A 13319-nucleotide genomic window follows, 5' to 3' on the forward strand; every position below is an offset into this window, starting at 1 on the left:
TGGTCAAAGGAGATGGTATATTTTCTATTACCTGAAGTCTTTAAAGCATGATAGAACATTTCTAGAAAATGTGTCACACTACTGTCATCACTTTTAGGGTTAGCTACAGAGTATCATTTGTTGAAATTTTATGGCCTGTGTTAAAGCAAGATTTCAGTTGCACTCTTTTCAAGCTTCAAAACATATGAAACAAGATTGTTAGGTATGATTCTACACCATAATACTGATAGTAGGTGAAATAATAACTTCATCTAAGTCTGTGAGAAATTTCCTGCCCACTTTAATGAGACCAAAACTTATTCTTTAATTACATGGATATATTCATTGTATTTGAGCTCAACACTATATGCAGACTTTGTCCTTCTACTTGACTTGTTTATGTTATTGCTATTATGCTTACCATTTATTTTACACTTCAGCTTAGTTTTGAATTAGATATATCTAATTTATTTTTAAAGTATCTTAGTGTTTGTAATGTTATTCCTACTTCTGTAGTGCAAAGCAGAAGAGGTCAAAATGGAAATAAGAGTACAGACTTGCAAAAATTCTGCTTCTTCTGGGTTTCAGCTGGGTCAGGGGCAAATTTTCAGTAATCATTTTTCATGGAATCCAGATATTTCTACTGCTTGCCTCTGGTGAAACTGGGAAATGGAGATCTGGGAGATCTGTACAAACGTTTTCAATGCTATTCTGAATCTCACAAGTAGCTGAGACTAGAACACATTTTTAGGATTATTCTGAATCTTATGAACAGTGGAGATCAGGCCAAGATTTCTATGAAGCCTCTGCTCACTTTGCATGGTCAACAACTGGTATTAGAATCACAGCATTGCCAAGGTTGGAAAAAACCTCCAAGATCATCTAGTCTAAACATCTTCCTACCACCTATATTTCCCCACTACATCCTGTTGTATTTTGATCATGTTTTATTGTTGTTTAAATCCTCTCTAATACAGTTCTCCAGACTGTTCTAGAATGAAAGTGGGAACTGTCAGGTGTCCTTGGATAAGGTCTTCTGAGGCTGCTGCTAATCCTGGAAGTATACAGCTGGGCTTGGGAAAGTTGGTCTTGTGGAAACTGCTCAAATCTAATACTTTTCTGTAAAAAAGAGGACATTAGAAGATATGACTCATAACGAGAAAAGACTTTAAAGAAGATATGAAGAACTGGAGATCTATTGAAAATGTGTAAAAGTATTTTAGCATGGAAATAGAGAGGTTTGATCTAATTGTGTTGAGAACCAAAAACACTTTATACATTTTTTGGTTAGTTTGTTATACAACATAATGATATAGCTTTTGTTCAAGGGAACAATAAGCAGGCTTTGAAACCTACCGAAGTCAATGGAAGTTCTTTTGGAGATAGTGAGCTTTGGATCAGAACTTACTGTCTGAGACTGGTAAGGAATGCATTGTCTCAATTAACATGAGACAATCGGCAACGCTTTGTGGACTCTTTTACATTCAAAAGTATTTCTTTGGACAGAGCCAGAAGCTGTTTGCTCTTGAGTGGGAAGATGGGAAGACTCAGAAATATTTTCTGGCTGAAGACTTGGCCTGTGAGCAAATACTTTCAGCTTGATACAGGAAAGCTGGGAGATGATACCACTGTATCCTGTGAAGGCAAGATACAAGCTTGTGTCTCCCTACTTCCTCATCTCTGCTACTTTAAGTTTTAAGTCCTGGAAGATGAAAACAGAAAAAATTGTAAGGCCTGGGAGATGGAAACAGAAGAATTACTTCTCAGACCCCTGAAGCTAGAAGCTCTGATTCCAAGGAGCAGTTTTGACCACTCTGGACTATGAGTAAGAGAATGTGTACATTTGTCATTGTCATCAACTGACCATCATACCTTTGGATGACCTGACACTACCGAAGATCTGTACCCTCTGACAGTAAGATATCACTGGATTGAGGAGAGGTGAACTACTTTGGTGTGTTGTGTTTGCTATCTGTCTATCGGTCTGTCTCTCCTCATTTTCTCTTTTTTCTTTATCTTATTTTCTTCATTCGCTCTTTGTAGTATCCATTTTAGATATTGTCTTAGAACTTTTAGCATAGATATAACTCTTGTGCCAAAATACTCCTGCCTTTAACGCTTATTAATAGTTAATAGCCAATTTTACCTCCAAGTATTAGTTATTGTTAGAAAGCTCCCAATAAATTAATGTATGGTATTCCTCTGAGTCTTGAATGATTCCATTGCAGTTGCAGCCCCTGATGACTAAGGGAGGCACAACTCAGGAGATCTCTGCTGAACCACAAAGCCTTCTAATGAAGACAAACAAAATAAAGCTTGCCATCTGAAAACTAAAGCTCAGCTTTTGAAATGTTATTTACTGGGATAACACGTTCTACATCTGTAAGTCTCAGCATTTTCTTTTTCACAGGTAAATTAATGAAGTTTTATGGTTACAAGTATTTGGTATTGTAGTTGAGGTGAAAGAGAGGAATTATTAGCCAATCTCAGTTTTGTGCACTTCATTTTAGCAAAAGAAAATGTACAGATCTTTGTCTTGGAATCTAGGTCATTTTTCTTTCCTGATAACTAAATCAACCATGTATCTTTATTCTGGCACCACACCACTGGCATCACAAGTAAGAGCGTGTTATGTAACTTGTAACTAAATATTGTTTTGTCTGCATTCAATAAATTAGAAAATTGAAATGGAAAACCCATTTGAGAGGGGTTTGCTTCTACCTTTAGTCTTGACTGTCTTGGCATATTAGGAATACGGGTATAAATTTAATGAAACTAATTCACAATACAAAAATTTGTTCTTGTATTTATGTTGTGGATATACAATATTATGGATGTATTTATTTTGAAGCTCAACTTGATATAGGTTGGCTTAGCAATAGGGAACAAATTATTGCTTAAGAAGAAATACAATAATTTAGTAAAACAAATCAATATAGTTCTAAAACTTTTCACTTTAGCTTTACTTTTTCTGTAATCAGCCTTGTTTTTCACAAAGATCCTGCCTTAGAGAAGCACTGAAGTTACAATAACACTTTTGTCCTAGCATCCACCTGGTGCAAGAACTTTTTCTTGAGTTCCATATAAATTGTTTTGAGTTATAGTGAATCAAGAAAGAAAGTTGCATAACAAGCAATGGAAATTTGACAAATTGTGGAAAAACAGCTATCAGGTTGGCCACTGTGATGAAGATGAAGGAGAAATAAAAAGGAGGAAGCAGGTGGTTGTATGATCACCTTAGATGCAACCTCATATGCACAGAGGGACATTAGCAAATATTAAGGAGTTCTTTGTAAAAAATAAATATGTATGCCAATGTATTGCATATGTGTGTCTTAGCTGTTTAAATGCAGAACCTGAACTGTAAGAGCACACATGCGCTTGATTTATTGAGTTGCTTGGTAAGTATTGTGAGGAATAAAGGAATGCCACCTTCTAACATCAGATTGGAGTTAGAGAGTTTTCTTCCCAGATTTCAGATGACAAACTCAAAGTCCAATTGGCCAAAGAGTAGCTCTGACTTTAAATAATTATCAGTTATGTTCTGGTTCCCAGCACTGGATGAAGTCATCTCATACTTCGAAATAACAAGTTTTTTACTATGAGAACTGTGAAAAAACTGATGCACGTAGTTCATGTGGTAGCAATTTATTGCCTCAGTGCAGATTTATTTTTTTAATCTTTCTGTCACTGTGATATTATAGCACGTTAGAAAGACATATTTTAAGCAAGAACTTGCTATAGTGACTTCAGAAATACTGAGTGCTCTTGGTTTGAATATTTGATGAGAAATAGATCATTCTTGTGACACTTTTATAAAATGTGGAAGTGTGAGTAACAGCACCTGGCAAGCAAGCTGTCTTCTTAAAAAGTAAGCAAACCAGCTACTCTTCAGGTTGGAGAAGAATATAGTGGGAAATAGAAGTCTACTTAAATGTTCACTGCTTACATCTGTGAGAGAAAAGCCATAATTTATGATCTGTCCTCTGGTTGCTGAGAAAAATTATATTGCTATCATATATATTTTATATTTGAAAGTGGTACTCACTTTCAAGTGAATAGTATACTTAACAGATTCATCTTTGTTCCTATCTCATTTATGTGACCAGATAAGTAACAAACCACCCTTTTATGGAAAACAAAATTGGATGGAAAGCTTTTTCAGGATACAGTAAGGGTGTTATTTCTGGATTTATTTATTTATTTATTTTTAATATGGGTTTCCTAATTTCCCTATTCTTGTATGTGCATCTAGTTTAATAAGATTCAAATGAATCTTCTTCCCGATTCTATAAAACAGCCATGTTCTAGGCAGACTGATTGAGAGATGTTTACCTCAGCCCAGAAACTCTAAATAAAACGTTTCTTGCTCCTGAAAGCCCTAGGTAACAATTGCCTCATAATACACTGAGAAGAAAAATCATCAGAATTTAAATGTAGGTGAGATGATGTAAGACCAGTATATTTAACTGAGTTTGTAATTTCTGACTGTGCGGGATATTTAATCTGATTTCTTCAGCAAATCATAAAATCACTAAGGTTGAAAAAGACCTCTAAGATCATCTGGTCCAACTGTCAGCCATCAATAATTTATTTGGTCTTGCAACCATCTAAATCAGTCGCATATGATTCCATTGTATACAAGCCACATATTTTCTAAATTTAAGCCTTAAATAACAGAAGGCTCTTTATTGCTTTTTATCTTCTATTTAGCAGCAAGAGACAGAAGAAAAAAAAAAAAAAAAAAAAAAAAAAAAAAAAAAAAAAAAAGAAATGCTTCAGTATGTGAGAAAGATGCATATATCAAAGTATAGCCCTGGCCTCCCAAAATCTGAAAAGCTATTATAAATGTCACCAATATGTTTTTCAGTATATACATCATTTTATAAATTTCCTAGTTTTCTGATAATTCTGCTCCAGTACATATAGTGTTAATTTTAGTTGGCAACCTCAGCCAAATGTCATTGTAATCCACTGAAAAGGTTTCATTTTAGTGCCTGGAAAAACTTTCAGGGATCTGTTTTAGTCTGTATGGAGATTATACTGTGATAGCTACACTTTTGGCTTGGTTCCCAAGGAGACTTCCTCTACTTATATTTCATCTGTTATTGGTTTTTGATTTCCTTCTTATGAACTATCAAATTCATATTAATCCATTCAATCTATCTGACTCTCCTGTCAACAAAACCGTTCTCATATATTGCTGCAGTCTCCGTGTTTGTAGATTGGACAGCCAGGGAATGAAAACAGAGTTCTGTTAATGACTATACAGAAAAGGCTGTCTAGAAATACTGGTTTCTTCATGCAGAGCTCTCCTCAGATATTTAAGCACTATGATATTATCTTTAAGATTTGTGAACTAAAATACAAAGAGGAAAAGTTCCTGTTGGTGCAGTACTGAAAACTGAGTAGGCTAGAAGTACACGTGCCATCAGTAATACTCACCTGTCTGAGACTCCTGTCACATAAACACTAAAGAATCAGTTCATTTTTGCTTGTGTGAACAGCTCTTCTATTTCACTGGACAGCAGGGTAAATTTAAATTTTAAGACATTCTTATTTACAGATGCAGGTCTTAAGGAATGATATTCATTTTCTTGTGTGTCAGTATCTACTGCCATTTAAGACACTATAGGTTATCCCTCCTGTTTTTCAGCTACTGTTTCATAATAATGCAGGTTTATCCTTAGTCTCAGGTTATTTCCCACTCAGATGTTTCTGATGTCCTTGAGCATCTACAGTGACATATGTATTATCCCAGCTGTCATCACACTAGATCAAGGATTTGAGCAAATATGACTCAATGCAATAGAGATAATAGGTTTTTTTTGTTTTGTTTTTTGTTTTTTAAGTCCTAGGAGTGGGATTTCCAAGCAGAATGCCATCTATTATATTATTATTTCCTAAATTGCACTGATATTGCCAGAGGAAAGGATGCCATCAAATTACAAAATGTTACAAGCTACAAGCAATAAACTAGATGGAACAAAAACATGTTCATTGTCTGCTTACCTGGAGTATTATGTCCCGTTCATTCCGTGTGATGTTAACAGTATGGGGCTGTCCATTTGCCATGTTTCTGTGGTCAACATCAATGTTATATGGCTCCTTGGTACCTCCTAGGTTATACCGAATTTGCAGATTCCCTAATGAAACGAATGTGAAAAGTACCCTCAAGTATGTTGATATTTATTTACCAGCTATTTTCCCCTCTTTATTTCCTCATACAACTATTACCACTTAACATTTAAATTGTTCTCATAGATGCTATCTGCTCTTGGAGAATTTTAAAAAGGGCTAGTGTTTCAGATTATTCAATTATTCGGCTGAAAACAGCTTCCAGTTTATAACCCTGAAGCATGACAGTGACTGGCATCTCAAAACTAGTGTTTGTACATTCTCCAAATTGCAAACTGAACAAATCAGAGCTCTGCCTTGAACAATACAGATAATCATTTCAAATTTGAGCACATCAAGTAGCACATTATTGTTGAGATTATTATCCCTTCTGTAGTAAACTTATTTGAAGTTATATAAAGTATGAAGTTTTTTTGAAGAATAAAGTGTTATGCCTTGAATAAAATGAAACTGCAACAAATTAACACTGGCATACAATTAACACAGGGGATTTCTTTGCTCTCATATTTAATTGTGGTTGACAGATGATCATCTGGATTTTATGGAACTTTAATAGTATGTGGTAGAATGAAAACTTCAGGTTATATTATTAGAAAAGAATATTCAAAAGTACTAAACTGGTATGCAGTCAAATTTATATTTTCTAAACAAAAGTGAAGCGTCTACTCTTCATAGCAGATTTTAACATTCCGTTAAAAGGAAGAACTTTGGAAAATGGAAATGTAGACCCCATTATTGATACAAACCTGAAATGTTCCGGGCCTGGAAAGTAGCTCAAAACATTTAAAACTACATAATTTTCAGGGGTCACAAAGGTACAATTTGGAATTTAGATATGTTATCTTTTTATATTCCACCAGAAAATGGTCCATCTCCAATGTCCAATAATCACCAAACATTTTTATAACATATTTTATGCTTCATCCACATTTAGTCACCTCATTCATGGTTGGATTTTCAGAAGAACAGTGCATTACACTGATACAAGTTGTAATTACGTTATTAAGCTTGCTAGTGTTTGTTGATGGATACTGATAGGGAAAATGGTAAAGTTCTCAGCCAATATGCTACCATTTTCCCATAAATCAGTAAAGTTCTCAGCCAATATGCTACTCATTTATCCCCTGTATAGCCCTGAACCATGACCCATGTAGGGGTGTTAGACTATTGTGAAATCATAAACAGTAGAGTAAGACAAAAATAGTGCTGACATTGTCATTTAGTAGTTAATAAGTTGGTGATCATGAGACAGATGGAATGGACTGGTCTAGCTTGGATAGCTCGGATGAAAGAAGACCATGAGACAGATGGAATGGACTGGTCTAGACTGGATAGCTTAGATGAAAGAAGAATAACACGTGAAGCATGAAAACCGGCACAAACCAGGTTCTAAGATGGGAAACAGCGTTGAGAAGAAGAACTGATGATCTATTAATAATTAGTCTTGAGAATGGATAACATAAGTGACGTAAGTTTTTCTGATCATATAAATATAGGACCTTCGTATAGCTTGGATGTCATTCACTAGGAGTGACCCAAGCTCTGTATGTCTGTAGTACTGAGCTTGTTAATAAAATCAACACTAGAGTACCCACGAGTTTGAGTCTCTCCCTGGTGTCCCTGTCCGCAACAGATACCCCTGCCCTGCAGTTCATTAAGGCAGCAGAAAGAGCTGTGTCTCTGTACCAAGGAGATAAGGAAGCTCTGCTGAAGCTGTTTACCAAGGAAATAGGAGGTCCTTCTTGGAACTGGTCACCGAATATGTAACATACTTCTGGGAAACTTGCATATGTAACATAACTCTGAGTAACTTCTGCATATGTAACACGAGTTATGTATATATGCTGAAGAACTTTTGTGTAAGATGTGCGAGAAAGAAGGATTACTCCCATGAATCCAACACTGCTATTAAATATCTAACACTCCAACTTGAGTTTTCTGATCAATCATCATATAGTAACAACACTTTCCATTGGCTACAGGGGATATTGCCATTGATTGTGAACCATTTATTTCAGAGTCTGCACGTGATTGCCTACTTGTCACCTTCATAATGCTATTTTATGGCAAGGATCTAGCTGTTACAACAATTTTTTTTTATTATTATTTTTATTTTTATTTTTTTTTTTTAAGAAAAGATTTATTAGTTTTGTCTGTTCGTTTTCTTTGAGCAGAAACAGTGGAAGCTTTGGCTAGTGAAACCTTTCAAAATTGAAGAGTTATACCAGACAAAATCTAGTAAAGCAGAATCAGTATTCAGGTCTTACATATTTTACTTTTAAATGATAATGATGAAAATAATTTCTCATTAGTTCAGAGTTCACCTGAATGTCCAACTGTTGTTATTATCAGTTGTTCCTTCAATGGAAAGAGTCCAAAGCAGTTGCTTACCAGATGGCTTGACAAGCACCGCCATGAAGTCCTGGGTATAGGAACTAATATACAAAAGGACACAAGGGGACTTGGTGGTACTGAAGCTGAAGCTGAGTTCTTCTTTATTCAAGTTATAGCTGGTCATTGTAATCTCAGAATCTGTAGAGCTCAACAGTGTTCGGCTAACTAAGTCCTTCATGCTAGTCCCTGGGGAATGGAAGTTGTAACGAAGCCACATTCCTTCTTCAAAAAATGCTCCAACATCTTTAAAATAAGAAAACAACAACAACAACAACAACCAAACAAAACCACCAACAACAAAGAACCAGGAAGGGAAAGTCAAATTGAATGTGCTGACATTTGTTGTATGAAACATATTACTGTTGACCTGAGCAGAACTAATATGTATGTGTTACTACTGCTTCATTATTAAAAAAAATTCCCAATATTTAAGTTAAAAGCCTCACTGTTTTCCAACAATAATGAAAAGGATAATGGAGATTATACTTTGTTATGAATCTTGGATACCTGGATTCACACAGTTAAGGAGAGATTTCCTTCAGTTCACAAAGAATAAATATACCTACATCCCACATCAAAAGCACAGATCAGAAGAATCACACCTTAGATTTAATCTCAATAAGATCTTGCAGTAGATAATGTTCCACAGAAGGAGATACAAGGAGGAGAGATCTAGGAGGCATCATTATCAAACACTGTCAGTGCAAAGGAAATACAGAAGTTCTGACCAGCAAATTCCAGTGGATTTGGAATAACCTCACAAGGGAATGCAGATGATTACCAAATGTGAAATATTTGAAATATGATTGGACAAAAATAGTATAACATTATCTTCTTCAACCATAGTCCTTCATGAGAGTTGCCTATTCAGAATACTTTATAGGAAAAAAAAAAAAAAATTAACTGAGGGGCTTGACTAATGTTGGGAAACAACGCATAAGTCACCTGAATTGTAGAATCATAGAATCATAGAATCACAAGGTTGGAAAGGACCTACAAGGTCATGTAGTCCAACCATCCTCCCATTACCATTGCTACAACAAACCACTAAACCATATCTCAGAGCTCCTCATCCAGATGCCTCTCGAACACTGCCAGGGACAGTGACTCCACCACCTCCCTGGGCAGCCATTCCAGTGCCTGACCACTCTCTGAGGGAAAAGGTTCCCTCTTATGTCTAGTCTAAACCTCTTCTGGTACAACTTGCAACCATTTCCTCGGGTTCTGTTTGTTGCTTGGGAGAAGAGGCCAAGCCCCTCCTCATCACAACTTCCCTTCAGGAAGTTGTAGAGTGCAATGAGGTCTCCCCTGAGCCTCCTCTTCTCCAGGCTAAACAATCCCAGCTCCCTGAGCTGCTTCTCATAAGGCCTGTGCTCCAAACCCCTTACAAGTTTTGTTGCCCTTCTCTGGACATGTTCCAGGGCCTCAGTGTCTTTCTTGTAGTGAGGAGCCCAAAACAGAATACAATACTCAAGATGCAGCCTCACCAGTGCTGAGTACAGGGGGATGATCACCTCTCTGCTCCTGCTGGCCACACTATTTCTTATACAGGCCAGGATGCTGTTGGCCTTCTTGACCACCTGGGCACACTGTCAGCTCATGTTCAGCCAAGCATCAACCAATACCCCCAGGTCCCTTTCCTCTTCACAGTCATCCAGCCACTCAAAATCTCCCAGGAGGTGCTCCACAAAGTTTCTGAACAGCAATCTGAGACAAAGTCTCATCTGTAATTACTCCAGAAAGAAAATAAAACTACTTTTACCAGAGTTAATACCTTAATTAGAAAAAGCATTGTTATTATTTTGCATTATGATGAAGCTCTTCCTATTTTTTAACATTGAAAACATAATTCAAGGTTGACGTTCTCATAGTGAAGGCTGATTTTGACAGGCTTTTGTGGGAATCACTGCACAGTTGCCTATTATTTGTAGAGCATAGCCTTCTTAGTCTATTGGGAATGGATTAGTTTCCTCTGGCAATCATTCATTCACTGATATTGTAATGCTAGATAGGCATTGCTATCTATAACAATATTATTAAAGGAAAATATAAACTATGTTTGAACTTACTTAAGGGGATGTGTTTATGAACATTCATAAGGGATTAAAATAAGATGAATAAATAATATGAATATAGCACATTAGTACTGCATCTAAAGAATAGTTGGAAGCAATGCTTAAAAATGTCACTACTCATTAAAAAAAATTAAAAAAAAATCCTTCATCACTTAATATCTTCCTATCTATGAAAAGCTGCCACAGATTGGTACCGAATTACCCATCTTACTTCTGAAAAATCTATACACTATATTTAATGGGAAATATTTTTTATCCCCTTTTAGTATTTGGAATTGTCATATCCTTCAGACAATTCAAAGAAAAAGCATTGTCTCAAAACATGTGAAGCAAAGATGTACATTTTACAAGCTATGTAGTGATGTAGACTAACTCAGGAATAAGTCTGCTGTCTTTATTCTGAGCATCTGAGCACAGAACAGGTAAGAAATAGGGTGAAATTGCTGTGGATTTTGTTGATGATCCTGTAAGCCATAGGTGTCCAACCTTTTGGCTCTTCTGGGCTGCATTTTACAAATAGAAATCTTCTTGGGCCATTTATACATAGGTCATTCCAAAAGAAATGTCCCCTATATTCCTATTTCCATGGAAACAACAACAGATATGAAGAATATAATATCACTATTTGATAGAGTAAATTCCTAGCTACATGTATCTATATCTGTGTGGATCTGTGTGGATCTGTGTATAGATACATGTATATATATCTATCTATATGTATATATGTGTGTGTGTGTGTATATATATATATAACATAGTCACCACTGTTAGCTACGTATTTTCACCAGCAATGACCAAGAGCCTTCGTGCTGCATTCAGAACAATGTGACCATCACCACTGCTAAAACACATCACCCACTGCCTTACTGTACTCACATTCACTATTTGGTCTCAATAACAATTAAGAAAATGTTGATAAATATCAATGGGTGCATTTTTTTCTGCATGGAGGAATTCAGTGCCATACCTTTGCTTCATATGCAGTTCCATGACAGACACCATTTTGTCAGACTGTCTCTCTGCTGCTGTCTGCCACACAGCAACAAAATGTAATGGAATACTGGTGGGAAGGCTTAAATTCTACTGCCATACCAGCAATATCCACCTCTGATATTATGGGTCAACATAATAAAACAGGAGGCATTACTTTTGGAGTATCCCTCACAAAATATACAGTATTGTTTCCCTTTTTCATTTTCCAGGGTGTCCCTTGCCCCATTAGTCACAGTACTGGGCCAAACTGGCCCATAAGCCATCGACACTCTCTCTCCCCTTCTGAAAGTAAGAATCAGGTAAATGTGGGCCTTTCATGAAGATTAAGTATCCTAGGCTTTGGGGAATGTTAGAAGAAAAGGACTAGTGGGACATGTTGACATTGCTATAGTTATAATATATAATACAGTTGGGATAACACAGCTGGGACAATACAGCTGGGTCTACAGCTAAGACAATACTGCTGGGGTACGCATAAGGGAAAGGTAGCCAAAGAAATTGGCTTTGACTGATTGAGTAGAGGAACTGGGTCAAAGCAACCTGAGGAAGACTTCTGACTTCATCCAAACGACCACCAGAGTGAGACCCCCACTACGGACTGCGCATGCGTCAGTAGGAGGGACAGCATGTAAATGAGTTCCTGGAAAAACAATGAGTATGTTGGTGATTTCTCAGAAATTTGATGAATATGTATACGCTTGCTCTATAACTTGCTAACGCTTCTGTCCATAGGTGCACATGCTAGGAGGAGCGATCCCCCCCATGTGCCCAGCGCTGAATAAACACATACCTTCTTTATAACCTTTATAACTCTGGTTATAGAGTCTCATTCCGCACGTCACTTCCTTCCCTTTTTGGGCTGGTGGGCCTGCTGTCCCCCTGTCATGGACAGGGACAGACTTAGAAAAAACTCCCTGACACAGAAATAAGTTGTGATTGTGAAGTGAGAGTTATTTTTCCCTACTAAGATGGAGATTATGGGGCTGCTCTGCAAACCCAACCATGAAGTACTAGGATAAGAGTTAAAGGATAAATTAAACACAAAATAGATTGGTTTTGGACCATTGTGTGATCAAAATAATTATAAAATCTCTGTTAACAAATGGTGTTGATAATGAGATCTAAAAAACAAGTCATTTCCAGCCCATTAAATTTTGCATTGTAAATTTAACTGGCATTAAGACTTTCAAATCAAGAAAAATTATGGAACACCTTGTAAAAGATGCTGAACAATCTAGACTTGAAAACAAAGAGCCAGCAATATTCCCTTGTGGCCAAAAAGATCCATGCTTCCCTGGAATTCATTTAAAAGGAGTGTGGCCAGAGAGAGATAATCCTCCCCCTTTGCCCTGGTGAGATCTTATCTGGAGTACTGTGCTCAGTTCTGGACTCTTCAGTTTAATAAAAACAGAATCATCATACAATGATCACAGAAGGGCTTGAGTTGGAATGACCTTAAAGATCACCTAGTTACAACCTACATAGACTAGGCAAGATTGTCAGCCTCTAAATCAGTCACTCAATCAAGTTGTCCAGGGCCCCATTCAACCTGGCCTTGATCATATCCAGGAATAGGGCACAAAGATCATTAGCGGCCTGGAGCATCTCACTTATGAGGAAAGACTGAGAGACCTGAGACTCTTCAGCCTGGAGAAATGAATACTGAGGAGGGGATCTTATCAATGCTTGTAACACACTTATAATGCCTATGATGTCTTCTACTTACAGAGTGTGTGACAT

At 36.7% G+C, this 13319-nt stretch overlaps 1 protein-coding gene across 3 annotated transcripts in view; it reads right to left on the reverse strand.

The window, feature by feature from the left end:
- The window catches only part of CNTNAP2 (contactin associated protein 2), a 624497-nt gene that overhangs the window by 78156 nt on the left and 533022 nt on the right, over window positions 1-13319 (reverse strand). For all 3 annotated transcript variants that reach the window (XM_072329823.1, XM_072329822.1, XM_072329821.1), the window contains 2 exons: window positions 8509-8754; window positions 5992-6125 (listed from right to left, as the gene is read on the reverse strand). In XM_072329823.1, the coding sequence (XP_072185924.1) occupies window positions 5992-6125; window positions 8509-8754 (380 nt within the window). The remainder of the gene's footprint in view (window positions 1-5991; window positions 6126-8508; window positions 8755-13319) is intronic.

This window comes from Excalfactoria chinensis, chromosome 2, assembly GCF_039878825.1.
Source record: "Excalfactoria chinensis isolate bCotChi1 chromosome 2, bCotChi1.hap2, whole genome shotgun sequence".
Lineage (NCBI taxonomy): Eukaryota > Metazoa > Chordata > Aves > Galliformes > Phasianidae > Excalfactoria > Excalfactoria chinensis.